General features: G+C 41.7%; 1 protein-coding gene across 1 annotated transcript in view; it reads right to left on the reverse strand.

Annotated features, from left to right (window-relative positions):
- Positions 1–4,451, reverse strand: part of PSMA5 (proteasome 20S subunit alpha 5) — a 28,701-nt gene extending 24,250 nt beyond the window's left edge. Inside the window, exon 1 of the mRNA XM_036272702.1 lies at positions 4,325–4,451. Coding sequence (XP_036128595.1) covers positions 4,325–4,353 — 29 coding nt within the window. The 5' untranslated portion in view covers positions 4,354–4,451. The remainder of the gene's footprint in view (positions 1–4,324) is intronic.
- Between the last annotated feature and the right edge of the window lie 9,247 nt (positions 4,452–13,698).

A 13,698-nucleotide genomic window follows, 5' to 3' on the forward strand; every position in this document is an offset into this window, starting at 1 on the left:
CAGACTGAGATCTGTGTAGTTCCTAAAACCAAAACTAGTATATCTATACCAATTACATTCCAGACTGCCTTTCTCTCTAAAATACCTCCCCACCTCCTTGCTCCAGTCTGTTGGAAATTTCTATAGAGAAGAGGCATTGATAATGGTCTTAGTTTGAAAAGCTTTCATGCACACAATGGACACTTTAAAAATATTTGGTACTGCCCTGGCCGGTTTGGCTCAGCGGTTAGAGCTTCGGTCTGCGGTCCCGAGAGACCCGGGTTCGGTTCCCGCTAAGGGCATGTACCTCAGTTGCAGTTTGTCCCCAGCTCTGCTTGGGTCATGTGGGTGGCAGCCACTCGATGTGTCCCTTTCACATCGATGTTTCTCTCCCCCCCCCCCCCCACTCTATCTGAATAAAAAATGGAAAAATGTCCTTGGATGAGGATTTAAAAAAAAAAATAAATTGGTACTGTTATAAACTTTTAAATGATTTAACCCACTTAATCCTCAAAACTATCCTATGAAGTAGTATTCTAAGGTAGACACTATTTTATAGATGAGGAAGTTGAGGCACAAAGAAGTTGAGCAATTTGCCCAAAGTTACTCAGCTCGAAGAGGCAAAACTGGAATTAGAATTTAGGCAATCTGACTATAGAGACCAAGCTTTCAACTATTCCACTAGACTGCCTCTGGGAATTATTCTGGCTAAATCAGGGGTGAAAGGAGAATCCCACCATCCCAGCCATCTGGTAACATCCTTGAGGTCATTGAAAAGGAAGTTTAGGACTCCAGGGAACAGTTTTTCAAACCACTGGGAGAAAAGTCCAAGCACACAAGACCTGGGGTTAAGTTCTAGTTCTGCCACTTACTAGCTTTAATTCCCTCAAACAGAAAAACAAAAAACAAACTCAACCCTGCCTCTGTCACAAGACAATCAGTATTGAATTTCAGAGTGTAAAATAACTTTGTAAAGTGTAAAGTACTATTCCAATGTAGTATTTTCATCCTAATTCAGGAATTTCAACTCTAGTTAGGTACTATTATGTCCTCCCTACTCTTGGCCCTCTTCTCAGACTTGATTGCTGTCATGGGTTATTTCGTTTATGCCAAATACCAACTCCTACTTCCAAATCTCTATTACCAGTTTTTTGTTGTTATTGTTAATCCTCACCAGAGGACATTTTTCCATTAATTTTTAGATAGAGTGGAAGGGAGAAAGGGAAGGGTAGTGGGTAAGGAGGAGAGGGGAATGGGGAGAGAGAGAGACACACATCGACTGGCTACCTCCCACACGACTCAACCGGGGCCGGGGACCTAACCTGCAACCCAGGTATGTGCCCTTGACCAGAAATGGAACTCGAGACCCTTGGGTCTGTGGGCTCTAACTGCTGAGCCAAACTGGCCTGGGCTCTATTACCAGTTTGACCTCTTCCCTTATTAATCTAAATGCCTCCTGAGCATTTCCATTCAGATATCCCCTTAGCATTCAACATTCAACATTTTCCAGTCTGAAGTATCTCTTTAAATCCAACTGTCCTTGCAAAATCAACTCCATCTCCTGCCATTCCTACTTCATTTTTATTTGAAAACGCCCCCAATCTCCCAGTTTCCCAAGCTAGAAAGTTCTTAATGATCTGACTCATTCCTCCCTATCTTCTCCCATATCAACCATATGACAAGCCATATCAATTCATATCAATTCCTCCCACAGAGTAACTCAGTACTCTCTTCCTTCCATTCTCAATGCCCTCATTACCTTTCACCTATTACAATAGCCTTCTAACTGGTATTGACTCACTCTTTCCCCTAATCCAGTCAATTAATTGCTATAAAACAATTATGACTATGTAACTTCTTTTTATTATTTATTTTGTTCTTTTACTGATTTTAAAGCGAGAGGAAGTGAGAGGGAGAGAGAGACAGAAACATCTATGAGGGAGAACATCGATTGGCTGCCTTCTCTAAGCCCCATACTGGGGATCTGGACCACAACCTGGGCATGTGTCCAGACCAGGAATCAAATCAGCAACCTCTTGGTGCATGGGTTGATGGACTATGTAACTTCTTTTTTTTTTTTTTTATCCTCACCCGAGGATATTTTTCCATTTTTTGTACAGATAGAGTGGGAGGGAGAGAGAGGAAGGGAGAGAGAGAGAAACATCGACGTGAAGGGACACATCAAGGGGCTGCCACCCGCACGACCAACCAGGGCCGGGGACAAACTGCAACCGAGGTGCGGGAACCGAACCCGGGTCTCTCCGGACCGCAGGCCGACCCTCTAACCGCTGAGCCAAACTGGCCAGGGAGTAACTTCTTAAAACAACAATTATGGCACCCAGTTACCTACAGAATAAGACCCAAACTCCCTAATTTCATATTTAAAACCACTCACTATTTAGCACCATCCTGTTTTCCCTGCATCTCCCACTATTCCCATACATGTATTATGTTCCAGACAGACTGGAATTTCCTAAATCCTATATTCTCTGCCTCAAAACTATTGACTTTCACTTGTCCATATTTATCAAAATCTTGCTTTCTCAAGACTCAGTTTAAATAGCTCCTTTGTGAAGTTTTCCATGATCCCCTAATACTGAATGTAATCTCACCAAAATTCCCAGTGTTGATTTGAATTTCTCCAATGACATGAATACATACTGTATTTACATTTGTCAATAGTTCTTTAAAAGACATTCTCCCATATGAGGCAAGGCTCTTGATTTTGTTCACTGCCTGCTGTATGACCAGCAACTAGAACAGTGCCTTGTACAAAGCAAATATCCAAGTACATTAGCTAAGTTTTCAATAAAAACAGGCTATATTTTAGCCCTTTTGGGGAAGATACAAAAATGAATAACATAAAGCAGCAATAAATGTTAGTGAACCTTCAATGCTCTGGAAGCCAAATACTAACAAAGTCATTTTATAGGACAGCAGGAAAAGATGTCAGTTTTAAAACTCCACACACATCGCCCTGGCCGGTTTGGTTCAGCGGTTAGAGCGTCGGCCTTTGGTCCTGAGAGACCCGGGTTCGGTTCCCACTAAGGGCGCCTACCGCGGTTGCAGTTTGTCCCCGGCCCTGGTTGATTGTGCGGGTGGCAGCCACTCGATGTGTCCCTTCACGTCGATGTTTCTCTCTCTCTCTCTCTCTCTCTGTTCCTCTCTCCCCCTCCCACTCTACCTTAACAAAAAATGGAAAAATATCCTCGGGTGAGGATAAAAAAAAAATAAAATAAAATAAAACTCCACATACATCTTCTGAGTCAGTAAAAGGATAATGTAGTTCCAGGTGATAAAACTTTTCACAGGGTCTATGAAAACCTGACAAGAAAGGCAGTTTCTCTAGGCACCTAGTACAAAGAAAGTATCTGTCTAGACTTTTAAAAAAATGATTTTTAAGCTGTGTTTAAAATTAACTGATCAAAACAGAAACTGAAAGTAAAAATGTCTGCAGCATACATGCAATTTGATATTAAATAACATTTCCAAGCCCTGAAAAGTTTTTTTTATAAATACAATCTCAATTTTGATTTAGAAACAGATCTGGCCTTCAACACAAGTTGCTTTAAACTCTTTGAAGGGTCAGAAAAGCCTAGAGCTAGTGGAATCAGCATGATGAGGAAACTTTTCAGAACCATTCTAAATGACCAGTCCCTATAAAATCAGTTTCCAGGCAATGTATCTGGGCACAACTGGGGCTGCCTTTGCGCTTTTGCAGAAGCTATACGTCCCAGTACGTCCTGTTACACCTCAATCAACAGAAAGGTTGCTCTAATCCCATGGAAATTAATTGAGCAAAACTGAAACTGAAAGTAAAAATGTCTGCAGCATACGTGCAATTTAATATTACGTAACATTTCCAAGACCTGAAAAGTTTTTTTTTTGAACATGGAAAACGAGGTTCTTCTCCTAGAAGAAAAAAAGAGCTGAACTGATCAAATCCAGTAAAGACTCTCCAGTTGCTTTTTCTTCCAAGCAGCACGTTTACATTTTAAAAAGGCGGCACGAAAAGATGAACGAGGAAGGGGGTGAACCCTGGCCTTCTCCGGGTTAAAGGTCGGAGTACCGCCCCCCAGACTTCTGTGCCAAGCACAAAGCGGAGTTCCTCGCTTCCGCACCAAGTTAGGACCCAGCAATGACTCAGCGGTAGGACAAGGGTGGCCGATTGGCATAAGTCTAATTTAGGGAATCACAGCGGGCAGCGGAGTGGGCAAGAGATTCCCCTCGCTGGGCCAAACACCGGTTCCTGGGGCGCCCCATGACACGGCAGAACACAGGCCGAGGCTGGGCCCCTGTCCTGCCCACCCACAACTCCAGCCCCATTTTTCCCTGCCGCACATACCTGTCGTACTCAGACCGGGTGAGGAACATGGCGAGGGTAGGAGCAGGCGGCAGCAGCTACGCGGGGATTTTGAGGGCCAACACGAGTGCACCGGCACCCAACTTCCCCACACTGCCACAGAACCGAGGCCCTGCTCCCAACTGCGCGTGCGCCCGCGACCCCTTCAACCCGCCTCCCTGTGCCTGCCTCCTATTGGTTGTTCGTAGTTCCCGCTGAGATGATTGGACCAACGAGCTGCCTCGCCAGGCTTTGGTTGGTAAGGGAGGGTGGAACAAGTGTCGTGTTTCCGCTTTAATTTGCCGGTGGTTGCTAGGGGCGCTCGGAACCGTAGGCGTACGGTGAGAGTTGTACTTTTAGAGAAGGTATGAGAGCTGGGCAGTCTGAATTCTGAGTTGATAGGTTCCTAGCCGGCTCCTGTAATCCCCGCCAGAGCGCGTTGTCCCATTTTTTCTAAGCTTTTCAGCCGCCCTTTCATTCCCGACTCCTGCTGCTCTGGCGCGGTCTTCGGTGAGGGCTGTGTGAGGGCTCCAGGACTGGACTTGGGCTGTGTTGGGTGCGCTGTAGTCTGTTCGCTTCAACCTCCCCTACTATGGCTATTGAGAAAAGTGGTAGATTTTAGGATGTTCAAAGATCTTCAAGTTTCCACGTGGTCAGGTACTTTTACCAGCATTTCCTTACATTCGCGTATGCCCCGCCCCTCGTGCGGGTTTTAGACCTGGTGATTCAGCTCCAGATCCGGAATTCGGATTGTTCACTGTTTTTTCTGTTATTCATGAAGAATTAGCTAACGGTGCTACCATTTTTATGCTCCTCGTTTCCCTTCCCTAGAGTAGGAGAGAGAGCAACTTGACAGCTTCGTAGAAAGATCGTAAATAATTTGTTCAAGAAAAAGAACCAGTTAAGTCACTTAATGGGTAGTATATGACTAAAAGGAAAATGCCAGGGTTCCATTTCCAGTTAATATGATACCATTGGTCAAGTCCTTAACCTCAGCCTGTATCTTAAGTAAAGTTCTAGGTGAACCAGGTGTTCCTCTGGGGAAAATAATATAGGAGCCATAGAAGACAGAAAGGAAAGGAATATAAAAAAATATGAGAGAATGAGCTATATTCAGAAACTGCAAAAGGTATATAAACATTCTGGAGAGCTAAGCACATGGGTCCTGAAGCAAAATAAACTGGCAGAATAGTCAGGATGGACTGGAGGCACTACCCAAATAAAGAAACCAGTAAAAACTGAGTGCCAAGCTTAATTCTTTATGTACCCGAAATTGCCTGACTTGTAAATGTTTCTGATTGTAGGTAAACTAGAAATTATTACATTAAAAAAAGGACACATAAAAGTGTGCATAACGCCCTGGCCAGTTTGGCTCAGCGGTCAGAGCATTGGCCCACAGACCAGAGAGTCCCGAGTTCAGTTCCCATTAAGGGCACGTACCTCTGTTGCAGTTTGTCCCCAGCCCAGATGGGGGTCATGTGGGTGGCAACCACTTGATGTGTCTCTCTCACGTCCATGTTTCTCTCTCTCTCTCTCTCTCTCTCTCTCTCTCTCTCTCTCTCTCTCTCTCAAGATAAATGCAAAAATGTTCTCGGGTGAGGATAAAAAAAAAAGTGTGCAACTGTTCTGATGACTCAAAGAGATATACAGAAGAAAAGTTTCTGGAATTGTTTCCAAGATTCAAACCATAAAAGAAAGCACCTCATACTTTGGGTGGTGGCAGCAAAAGCAGGTGGTGGCATCTGGACAGCTACTGTAATCTATATATACTACCTTTAAAAAGTAATTTTGAAAACCTGGTGGTGTCTCTTTGAAAGAAATAAAAGATTAGATGTTTAAAAAATAAAGTAATTGAGGATAAAGAAAATGTGGTATATACATACAAGAGAATATTATTCAGCCTTAAAAAGGATTGAAATTCTGATACATACTACAACTTGGATGAAGCTTCAAGACATTACGTTAAGTGAAATAAGCCAGACACAAAAGGAAAACTATTATATAGTTGTACTTATACGAGTTAACCTAGAATTATCAAATTGATAAAGACAGAAAGTAGAATAGTGGTTACCTGGGGTATGGGAAAATGGGATGGGAAAATTACTGTTTAATAGGTACAGAATCTCAGTATGAGGATGATGAAAAAGTTCTGGAGGTGAATTATGGTGGTGATTGTACAACAGTGTTAATGTACTTAATACCACTGAACTGTACACCTAAAAAGATCATTAAAGACATCCTCTTTAATAAATGGTGTTGGGAAAATTAGACAGCTACATGCAAAGAAAAAGAACCTAGACCATCAACTTACACCATACACAAGAATAAACTCAAAATGGATAAAAGCCTTAAATGTGACCCGTGAATCCATAAAAATCCTAGAAGAAATGTAGGCAACAAAATTTCAGACATCATGTGCAGCAGAATTTTCACTGATACATCACCTAAGTCAACAGAAACAAAAGAGAAAATGAACACATGGGACTACATCAAACTCAAAAGATCTGCACAGCAAAAGATACAATAGTCAAAATGGAAAGGCAACCCACTATATGGGAGAGCATAATTGCCAATGATACATCAGATAGGGGTTAATTTCCAATATATAGAGAGTACTCATACAACTCAACAAAAGGAAGACAAAGAACCCAATTAAAAAATGGGCAGAGGAACTCAATAGAACACCTCTCCAAACAGGACACAACAAGTGGCCAAGAGACATATGAAGAAATGCTCAACATCACTAATCATCAGAGAGATGCAAATTAAAACAATAATGAGGAATCACCTCACACCTGTCAGAATGTCCGCCATCAACAAAGTATCAAACAACAAGTGTTGGTGAGGGTATGGAGAAAAGGGGACTCTAGTACACTGCTGGTGGGAATGCAGACTGGTGCAACCACTATGGAAAACACTATGGCGTTACCTCAAAAAGTTAAAATACCCTGGCCAGTTTGGCTCAGCGGTTAGAGCGTTGGCCTGCGGTCCGGAGAGACCCGGGTTCGGTTCCCGCTAAGGGCACGTACTTCGGTTGCAGTTTGTCCCCGGCCCTAGTTGGTCGTGCGGGTGGCAGCCACTCGATGTGTCCCTTCACATCGATGTTTCTCTCTCTCCCTTCCTCTCTCTCCCTCCCACTCTATCTGTACAAAAAATGGAAAAATATCCTCAGGTGAGGATAATAAAAAAATAAAAAAATTAAAAATTGAATTGCCATTTGACCCAGTGATTCCACTTCTAGGAATATACCCTAAGAAGCCTGAAACAGTCATCAGAAAGAATATATGTACCCCCATGTTCATAGTAGCACTCTTTACAATAGCTAAGATCTGGAAACAGCCCAAGTGTCCATCAGAAGACAAATGGATAACAAAGCTGTGGTACATATACACAATGAAGTACTATGCAGCTGTAAGAAAGAAAGATCTCTTATCCTTTGAGACGACATGGACGGACCTGGAAAGTATTATCCTAAGTGAAACAGACCAAGCAGAGAAAGACAAATATCACATGATCTCACTTATTTGTGGCATATAATGAACATAACAGCCTGAGGAATAGGGTAGACCCAGAGATGTGGAAGTAGTAGGGTACAGACTGACAACCCTCAGAAGAGGGAGGTGGGGGGAGGGAAGAGATAAACCACAGAACTTATATGCATGTACACATAACCGATGGACACGGACAGCAAAGCTGGGGACGGGGTGGGGGGGATAGGGAGGAGAGTGTCAATGGGGAAAAAAAGGAGAAACATCTGTAACAAAAGTAAATGAATAAAAGAAAAAGAAACTATTAAAGCAATAAATAAGCATCTTCTCAGGCAAAAGTCCAAACTTACAGATATTCACAAAGAGAATTCCTTTGTCTAATTTCTGTTTAGTGAGCACTTCTCATACAGATCTACATGGTATATCTGGATATAGACCAACATGACTTTGATTTCAAAGTTCGTTATACAGGCTCCCAGCCATGGTGGAGTAATGAGCACTAGGTTAGCCCCTATGTAATAAATGACCATAAAACTGAACAAAATATCTGAGAAAAAACTGTTTTTATTGGATAATCAGTAGCACAAGACTATAATCCCTTAGAGAGAGAAAATAAATGTGGTAGACCCTAGCAAAAAAAAAAAGTTGTTAAAATTGTAAATTTTATGTTATGTGTATTTTACTATAATAAAAATTTTTTTTTTTTTTAAAGTAAAGTAATTCACATGTGAGTTCTTTGAGGATCAGTGTTTCAGTGTCTTATTCAGCCTAGCACCTAGTATCTAGTAGATGTTTTAAGAATATTTGTTGAGTAAATAAACAAGTATTTATTGATTGCTATAAATGTACTAGCCACATATAGATTAATATATGTGTCATTTGGAGAGTCAGAATAAGTAGAAAAGTCAGTATTTCAAATTGACACTTTAAAACTGGCATTTCTCTTCTTTTTCTTTTATTCCCTCTGTAGTTTTTTGTGTGTTTTTTTTTTTGTAAAATAGAATTTTGTTGGTTACAATCACTTTAGGTGAAGTACTGAGAGATAAGAAAGACTTTCCTCTTGAAGAAATGCAGATCATTTGGACATTAATAAAAGTTCTGTATTCACCCACAGAATGAGAGCTCTCAGATATTTTGGTACTTTTTTGCACATTTTTGGCAAAAAAAAAAAAAAAGTAAAATTATCCCCTAATTGAAAGCTGCCATAAAGATGAATCACGGCAGTCTAGACTATACTACAATAAAATGCGATACTTTTTCATCTATAGATTAGAAGCCTTGAAATTCCACTGGAAGTAAGTGAAGTAGTTTGGTAAAGTCAGCATCCCAATAAATATAGGAAATACTCAAATTTGTTAGCAAAAGTCACTTTTGGTTACTTTGTGTCAGATGACAGAAAAGAAACTTATGTGGAGAATTTTCTAAGTGATTTTATTATTATTATTTTTTTCCTCACCGGAGGACATTTTTCCATTCTTTGTTCAGACAGAGCGGGAGGGGGAGAAACATTGATGTGAAAGGGACACATCAAGTGGTTGCCACCCGCATGACCCAACCAGGGCCGGAGACAAACTGCAACCAAGGTACATGCCCTTAATGGGAACCGAACCCCGGTCTCTCTGGACCGCAGGCCGACGCTCTAACCGCTGAGCCAAACTGGCTAGGGCTTTCTAAGGGATTTTAAATCAATCTGATCTAGGTTCTTTTGTTCTTCCTAAATATTGTGTCCTCCAAATCCAACTCCACATTTACCTCTAGCAGCCACAACTTGTTATTTCCACAAAAAGACATTTTAGGTTTATCTGCTTCACCTTGTATGATTTTTATTTTATTTTGCATTTTGTAAGAATATTTTAAGGTAAACAAAGACTTGCCCTGGCCAATTTGGCTCAGTAGTTAGAGAGTCGGCCCACGGACCAGAGAGACCCGGGTTTGGTTCCCGCTAAGGGCACTTACCTCAGTTGCAGTTTGTCCCCAGCCCCTGTTGGGGTTGTGTGGGTGGCAACCAGTGTGATGTGTGTCTCTCACATCCATGTTTCTCTCTCTCTGTTCCTCCTTCTTTCCCTCCTGATCTATCTGAAGATAAACGCAGAAGTGTCCTAGGGTGAGGATAAAAAAAATAATAATAATAATAAATAAATAAATAAAAATAAGCAAAGACTTTTAGCCAAGGATATTGAGAGGTTTAACTAGCCTTGATTTCTTTCTTTTTATATTATACAATTTTGTTTTTATTTATTTTAGGGAGAGAGAAAAGGAGAGAAAGAAACATCGATCAGCTACCCTACACATGCCCCCCACTGGGAATCAAGCCTGCAACCCAAGCTGACCAGGAATTGAAACCTGCAACCCCTTGGTGCACGGGACAATGCTCAACCAACCAAGCCACACCGGCTAATAGCCTTGATTCTTGCAAGCCCCTCAAGAAATAATATGTTGAAATTCTAACCCCAATACCTCAAAATATGACCCTCTTTGGAAATAGTTTTGTTGTAGATATAATTAATTAGGATGATGTCACACTGGAGTAAGGTGGGCCCTTATGTCAACATGACTGGTGTCCTTATAAGCAGGCACCATGTGAAGACAGAGATACAAAGAGAGAATGCCATGTGAAGATAAAAGAGATCAGGTTGGTGCAGCAGAAGCCAAGGAATGCCAAAGATTGCAAACCACCAGAAGCTAGGAAAGAAGGATGGAACATATTTTCCTTCACAGCCCTCAGAAGGAACCAAGCCTGCTGACACCTTGGTCTCAGAATTGTAGCCTCCAGAACTGTGAGGCAATATCTGTTGTTTAAATCACCAAATCTGTGGTACTTTGTTAAGGCAGCCATAAGAAACTAATAGAGGCACATAAATGGAGTGACCACAGTGGCAGAGATGGAGGCTAAGTATGGGCCCAAAGGCATGGATTCCACCTTTCCAAGGCTGATTTAGCTACTGATACCTAAAGGTTTCAACCTATCAACAACAGAGACCAATGCTGAGCCCCCAATATGGCACTTCTACTCAAGGAGACCAACTGGCTATTTGGTGACAAGTTGACTACATCAGGTTCTTTCTAGCCCCTGATACTCAGCCACCATTACTATATTGAAGCTTATGGAATGCCTAGAATCCTGTGAAACATAGCATTTGACAGGTCACATGCTTCATGGTAAAAGAGGTCTGGGAGTGGACCCATGACCATGGGATCCACTGGTCATATCACACCATCCAGAAAGAGCCAACCTCATAGAGAGCTAGAATATCTTTCTTTTTTATTTCTTTATTTTATTTATTTTTTATCTTCACCTGAGGACTTTTTTTTTTTTTTTTCATTTATCTTCAGACAGAACAGGAGGGAGGGAGAAAGGAAGAGAGAGAGAGAGAGAGAGAGAGAGAGAGAGAGAAACATCGTTGTGAGAGAGACACATCGACTGGCCGCCACCCACATGACTCCAACCAGGGCTGGGGATGAACCACAACCAAGGTATGCGCCCTTAGCGGGAACCGAACCCGGGACTTTCCGGTCCACGGGCCGGCACTCTAACCACTGAGCAAAACCAGCCAGGACTAGAATGACCTTCTAAAGGCACAGGTGAAATGCCAGTCAGAGGCAACACTCTGAAAAAGTCGGATGCCATCATTTAGAGTATATTATCCTCATTACATCAAAGGGCTTTATGACCCCCAACAGGAAAAAATACGAGTCCACTTACCAAGGAGTGGATGCAAGAATAGCCCCACTTCACTACCGATGACCACTAGAGGTTTTGTGTTTCCCATATCCACAAATCTGGGATCTATAGGGCTGGAAGTACTTGTCCCCAAAGGGGTTGCACTCCTGTTAAGGAACACAGCAAGGGTCTCATTGAACTACAACCTCTGACTGCTGCTGCACTTAGGACTTATTTCAGGCACCAATAGGCAAAAAATGGTGTCATCATCATGACAAGGATAATTGACCCTTGTAGCACTGCTCTTTACAGAATCCATGTGGTCCACTTGAGCATCTCCTGATATTCCCTTGCCCCATTGTAAATGTGAATACATGCAGCAACCCTGACCTGAGAAGAGTATGGTTATTAGGAGCTCAGACTGCTCAGGAATAAAGGTTGGAATCATACCACCACATAAGCCACCAAGACCTGCTAAGATGATAGCTGAGGGTGAGGGGAATTTAAAGTAGCTACTGGAAAAGGAAAGGATGAATATCAGTTGTGGCCTCCAGGCCAATTGCTGTAGCTCATTCCACTGACCTTTCTCTTCTAAGTTTCCCTTCAGGAAGAAAGGCCCATGGGAATCATGGAAGGCTTCTCCCCAAAACTGCGTGAGGAAGTAGGTCTGTGGGGCAAAGGAGTGAACCATGGTGGTTCTGAAAATGGACCATTGGATTTCCTGCTGTGCACAGCATAGTTGTTGTCTCCAGCTACTGACCTGGATCTGCCAATGTGTTCACAACTAAGGCCACACTTCTCACAACCTGTTCCTAGCTAATGACTGAGCATAGTAGGGTAATAATGCAGCCTCATTCCTTCAAGACTGGGGACTCCTTTAATGGGCCCCTTTGGCAAGAGAACTACCATAGGATTCAGAACTCAGAGGGAAGTTTAGAAAAAGAAACAGTAAATGTATGCAAAGTGCAAGAAATAAAGATAAAACCATGAAATAAAAAGCAGATCTACAAGAAAGAAAACTGACAAAATCAAAACTTATTAATCTTCAAAAAACCTAAAACAAAAACCCACCTACTTTGCCCAGCTGGTGTAGCTCAGTGAATTGAGCGTCAGTCCCAAGGACTGAGAGGTCCCAGTTTGATTCCCGGTCAGGGCACATGCTGGGTTGTGGACTTGATCCCCAGTTCAGGGCATGCAGGAGGCAGCCAATTGATGTTTCTCACATGGATGTTTCTATCCCTTCCTCTCTTTCTAAAAAAAATCAAAAATATATATATTTTAAATTCACCTACTCCTAGCAAGACTAATGAAGGAAAAATGTAAGAAAACACATTACCAATATCAGCAATAAAAAAAGGAACATCACTACAGATCCTATAGACATTAAAAATATAAGAGTATATTATAAACAACTTTATACCAATAAATTTGACAATTCAGATGAAAGGGAAAATTTTGTTGAAAAACAAAACAATAATATAAAATTTTATATTTGAAAGGAATTGAATTCATAATTTTAAACCTTTCTTAAAAGAAAGCTCCAGATGGCTTTGCTGGTGAATTCTTTCCAACATGTCTACTTCTTTTAGAAAGGCATATTCACACTTTCTGATGCTTATATATTACACACTATTTGTGGATTACTAACTTCTCCCAGCTGCATGCATCAATTCATTTAACACCTACTATGTATTATGCTAAGAATTGTAGATAAAAAGATGAATAAAGTTTATGGCAGAGGGAGCTTTCAGTTTGGTGGAAGAAGCAGACATATAATGTAAATGCAGTGAAATAAGTACTAATAAAGATTTGTATGGCCCTGGCCGGTTTGGCTCAGCAGTTGGAGCGTCGGCCTGTGGATCAGAGAGTCCCGGGTTTGCTTCCCGCTAGGGGCACGTATCAAAAAAAAAAAAAAAAGATTTGTATAAAGTCCTATGAGAGATGGGTATGAATCCAGGGAAGGGAAGGTGAAGCCATGTGCCATGTGCTATGGGCATAAAAATAACTGGAAAATAGAGGACATTCCTCTCAGTCCTCCTTACTGGATCTTCTCCCCTTATTCCCTTGAAATTTTTGATACCTCAGGGTTCTGCCCTTGGCTTCTGTTTTTCATTCTCCCCAAACAATTTTGTCCACTCCCATATTTCCAGTATCTGCTTCTCCATCCCTACCTCTGTCTTGAGCTCCAGACCTAAATAATCAAATTTCTAGAGAACTCACAGAGGAAG

Source organism: Molossus molossus, unplaced genomic scaffold (assembly GCF_014108415.1).
Source record: "Molossus molossus isolate mMolMol1 unplaced genomic scaffold, mMolMol1.p scaffold_m16_p_20, whole genome shotgun sequence".
Lineage (NCBI taxonomy): Eukaryota > Metazoa > Chordata > Mammalia > Chiroptera > Molossidae > Molossus > Molossus molossus.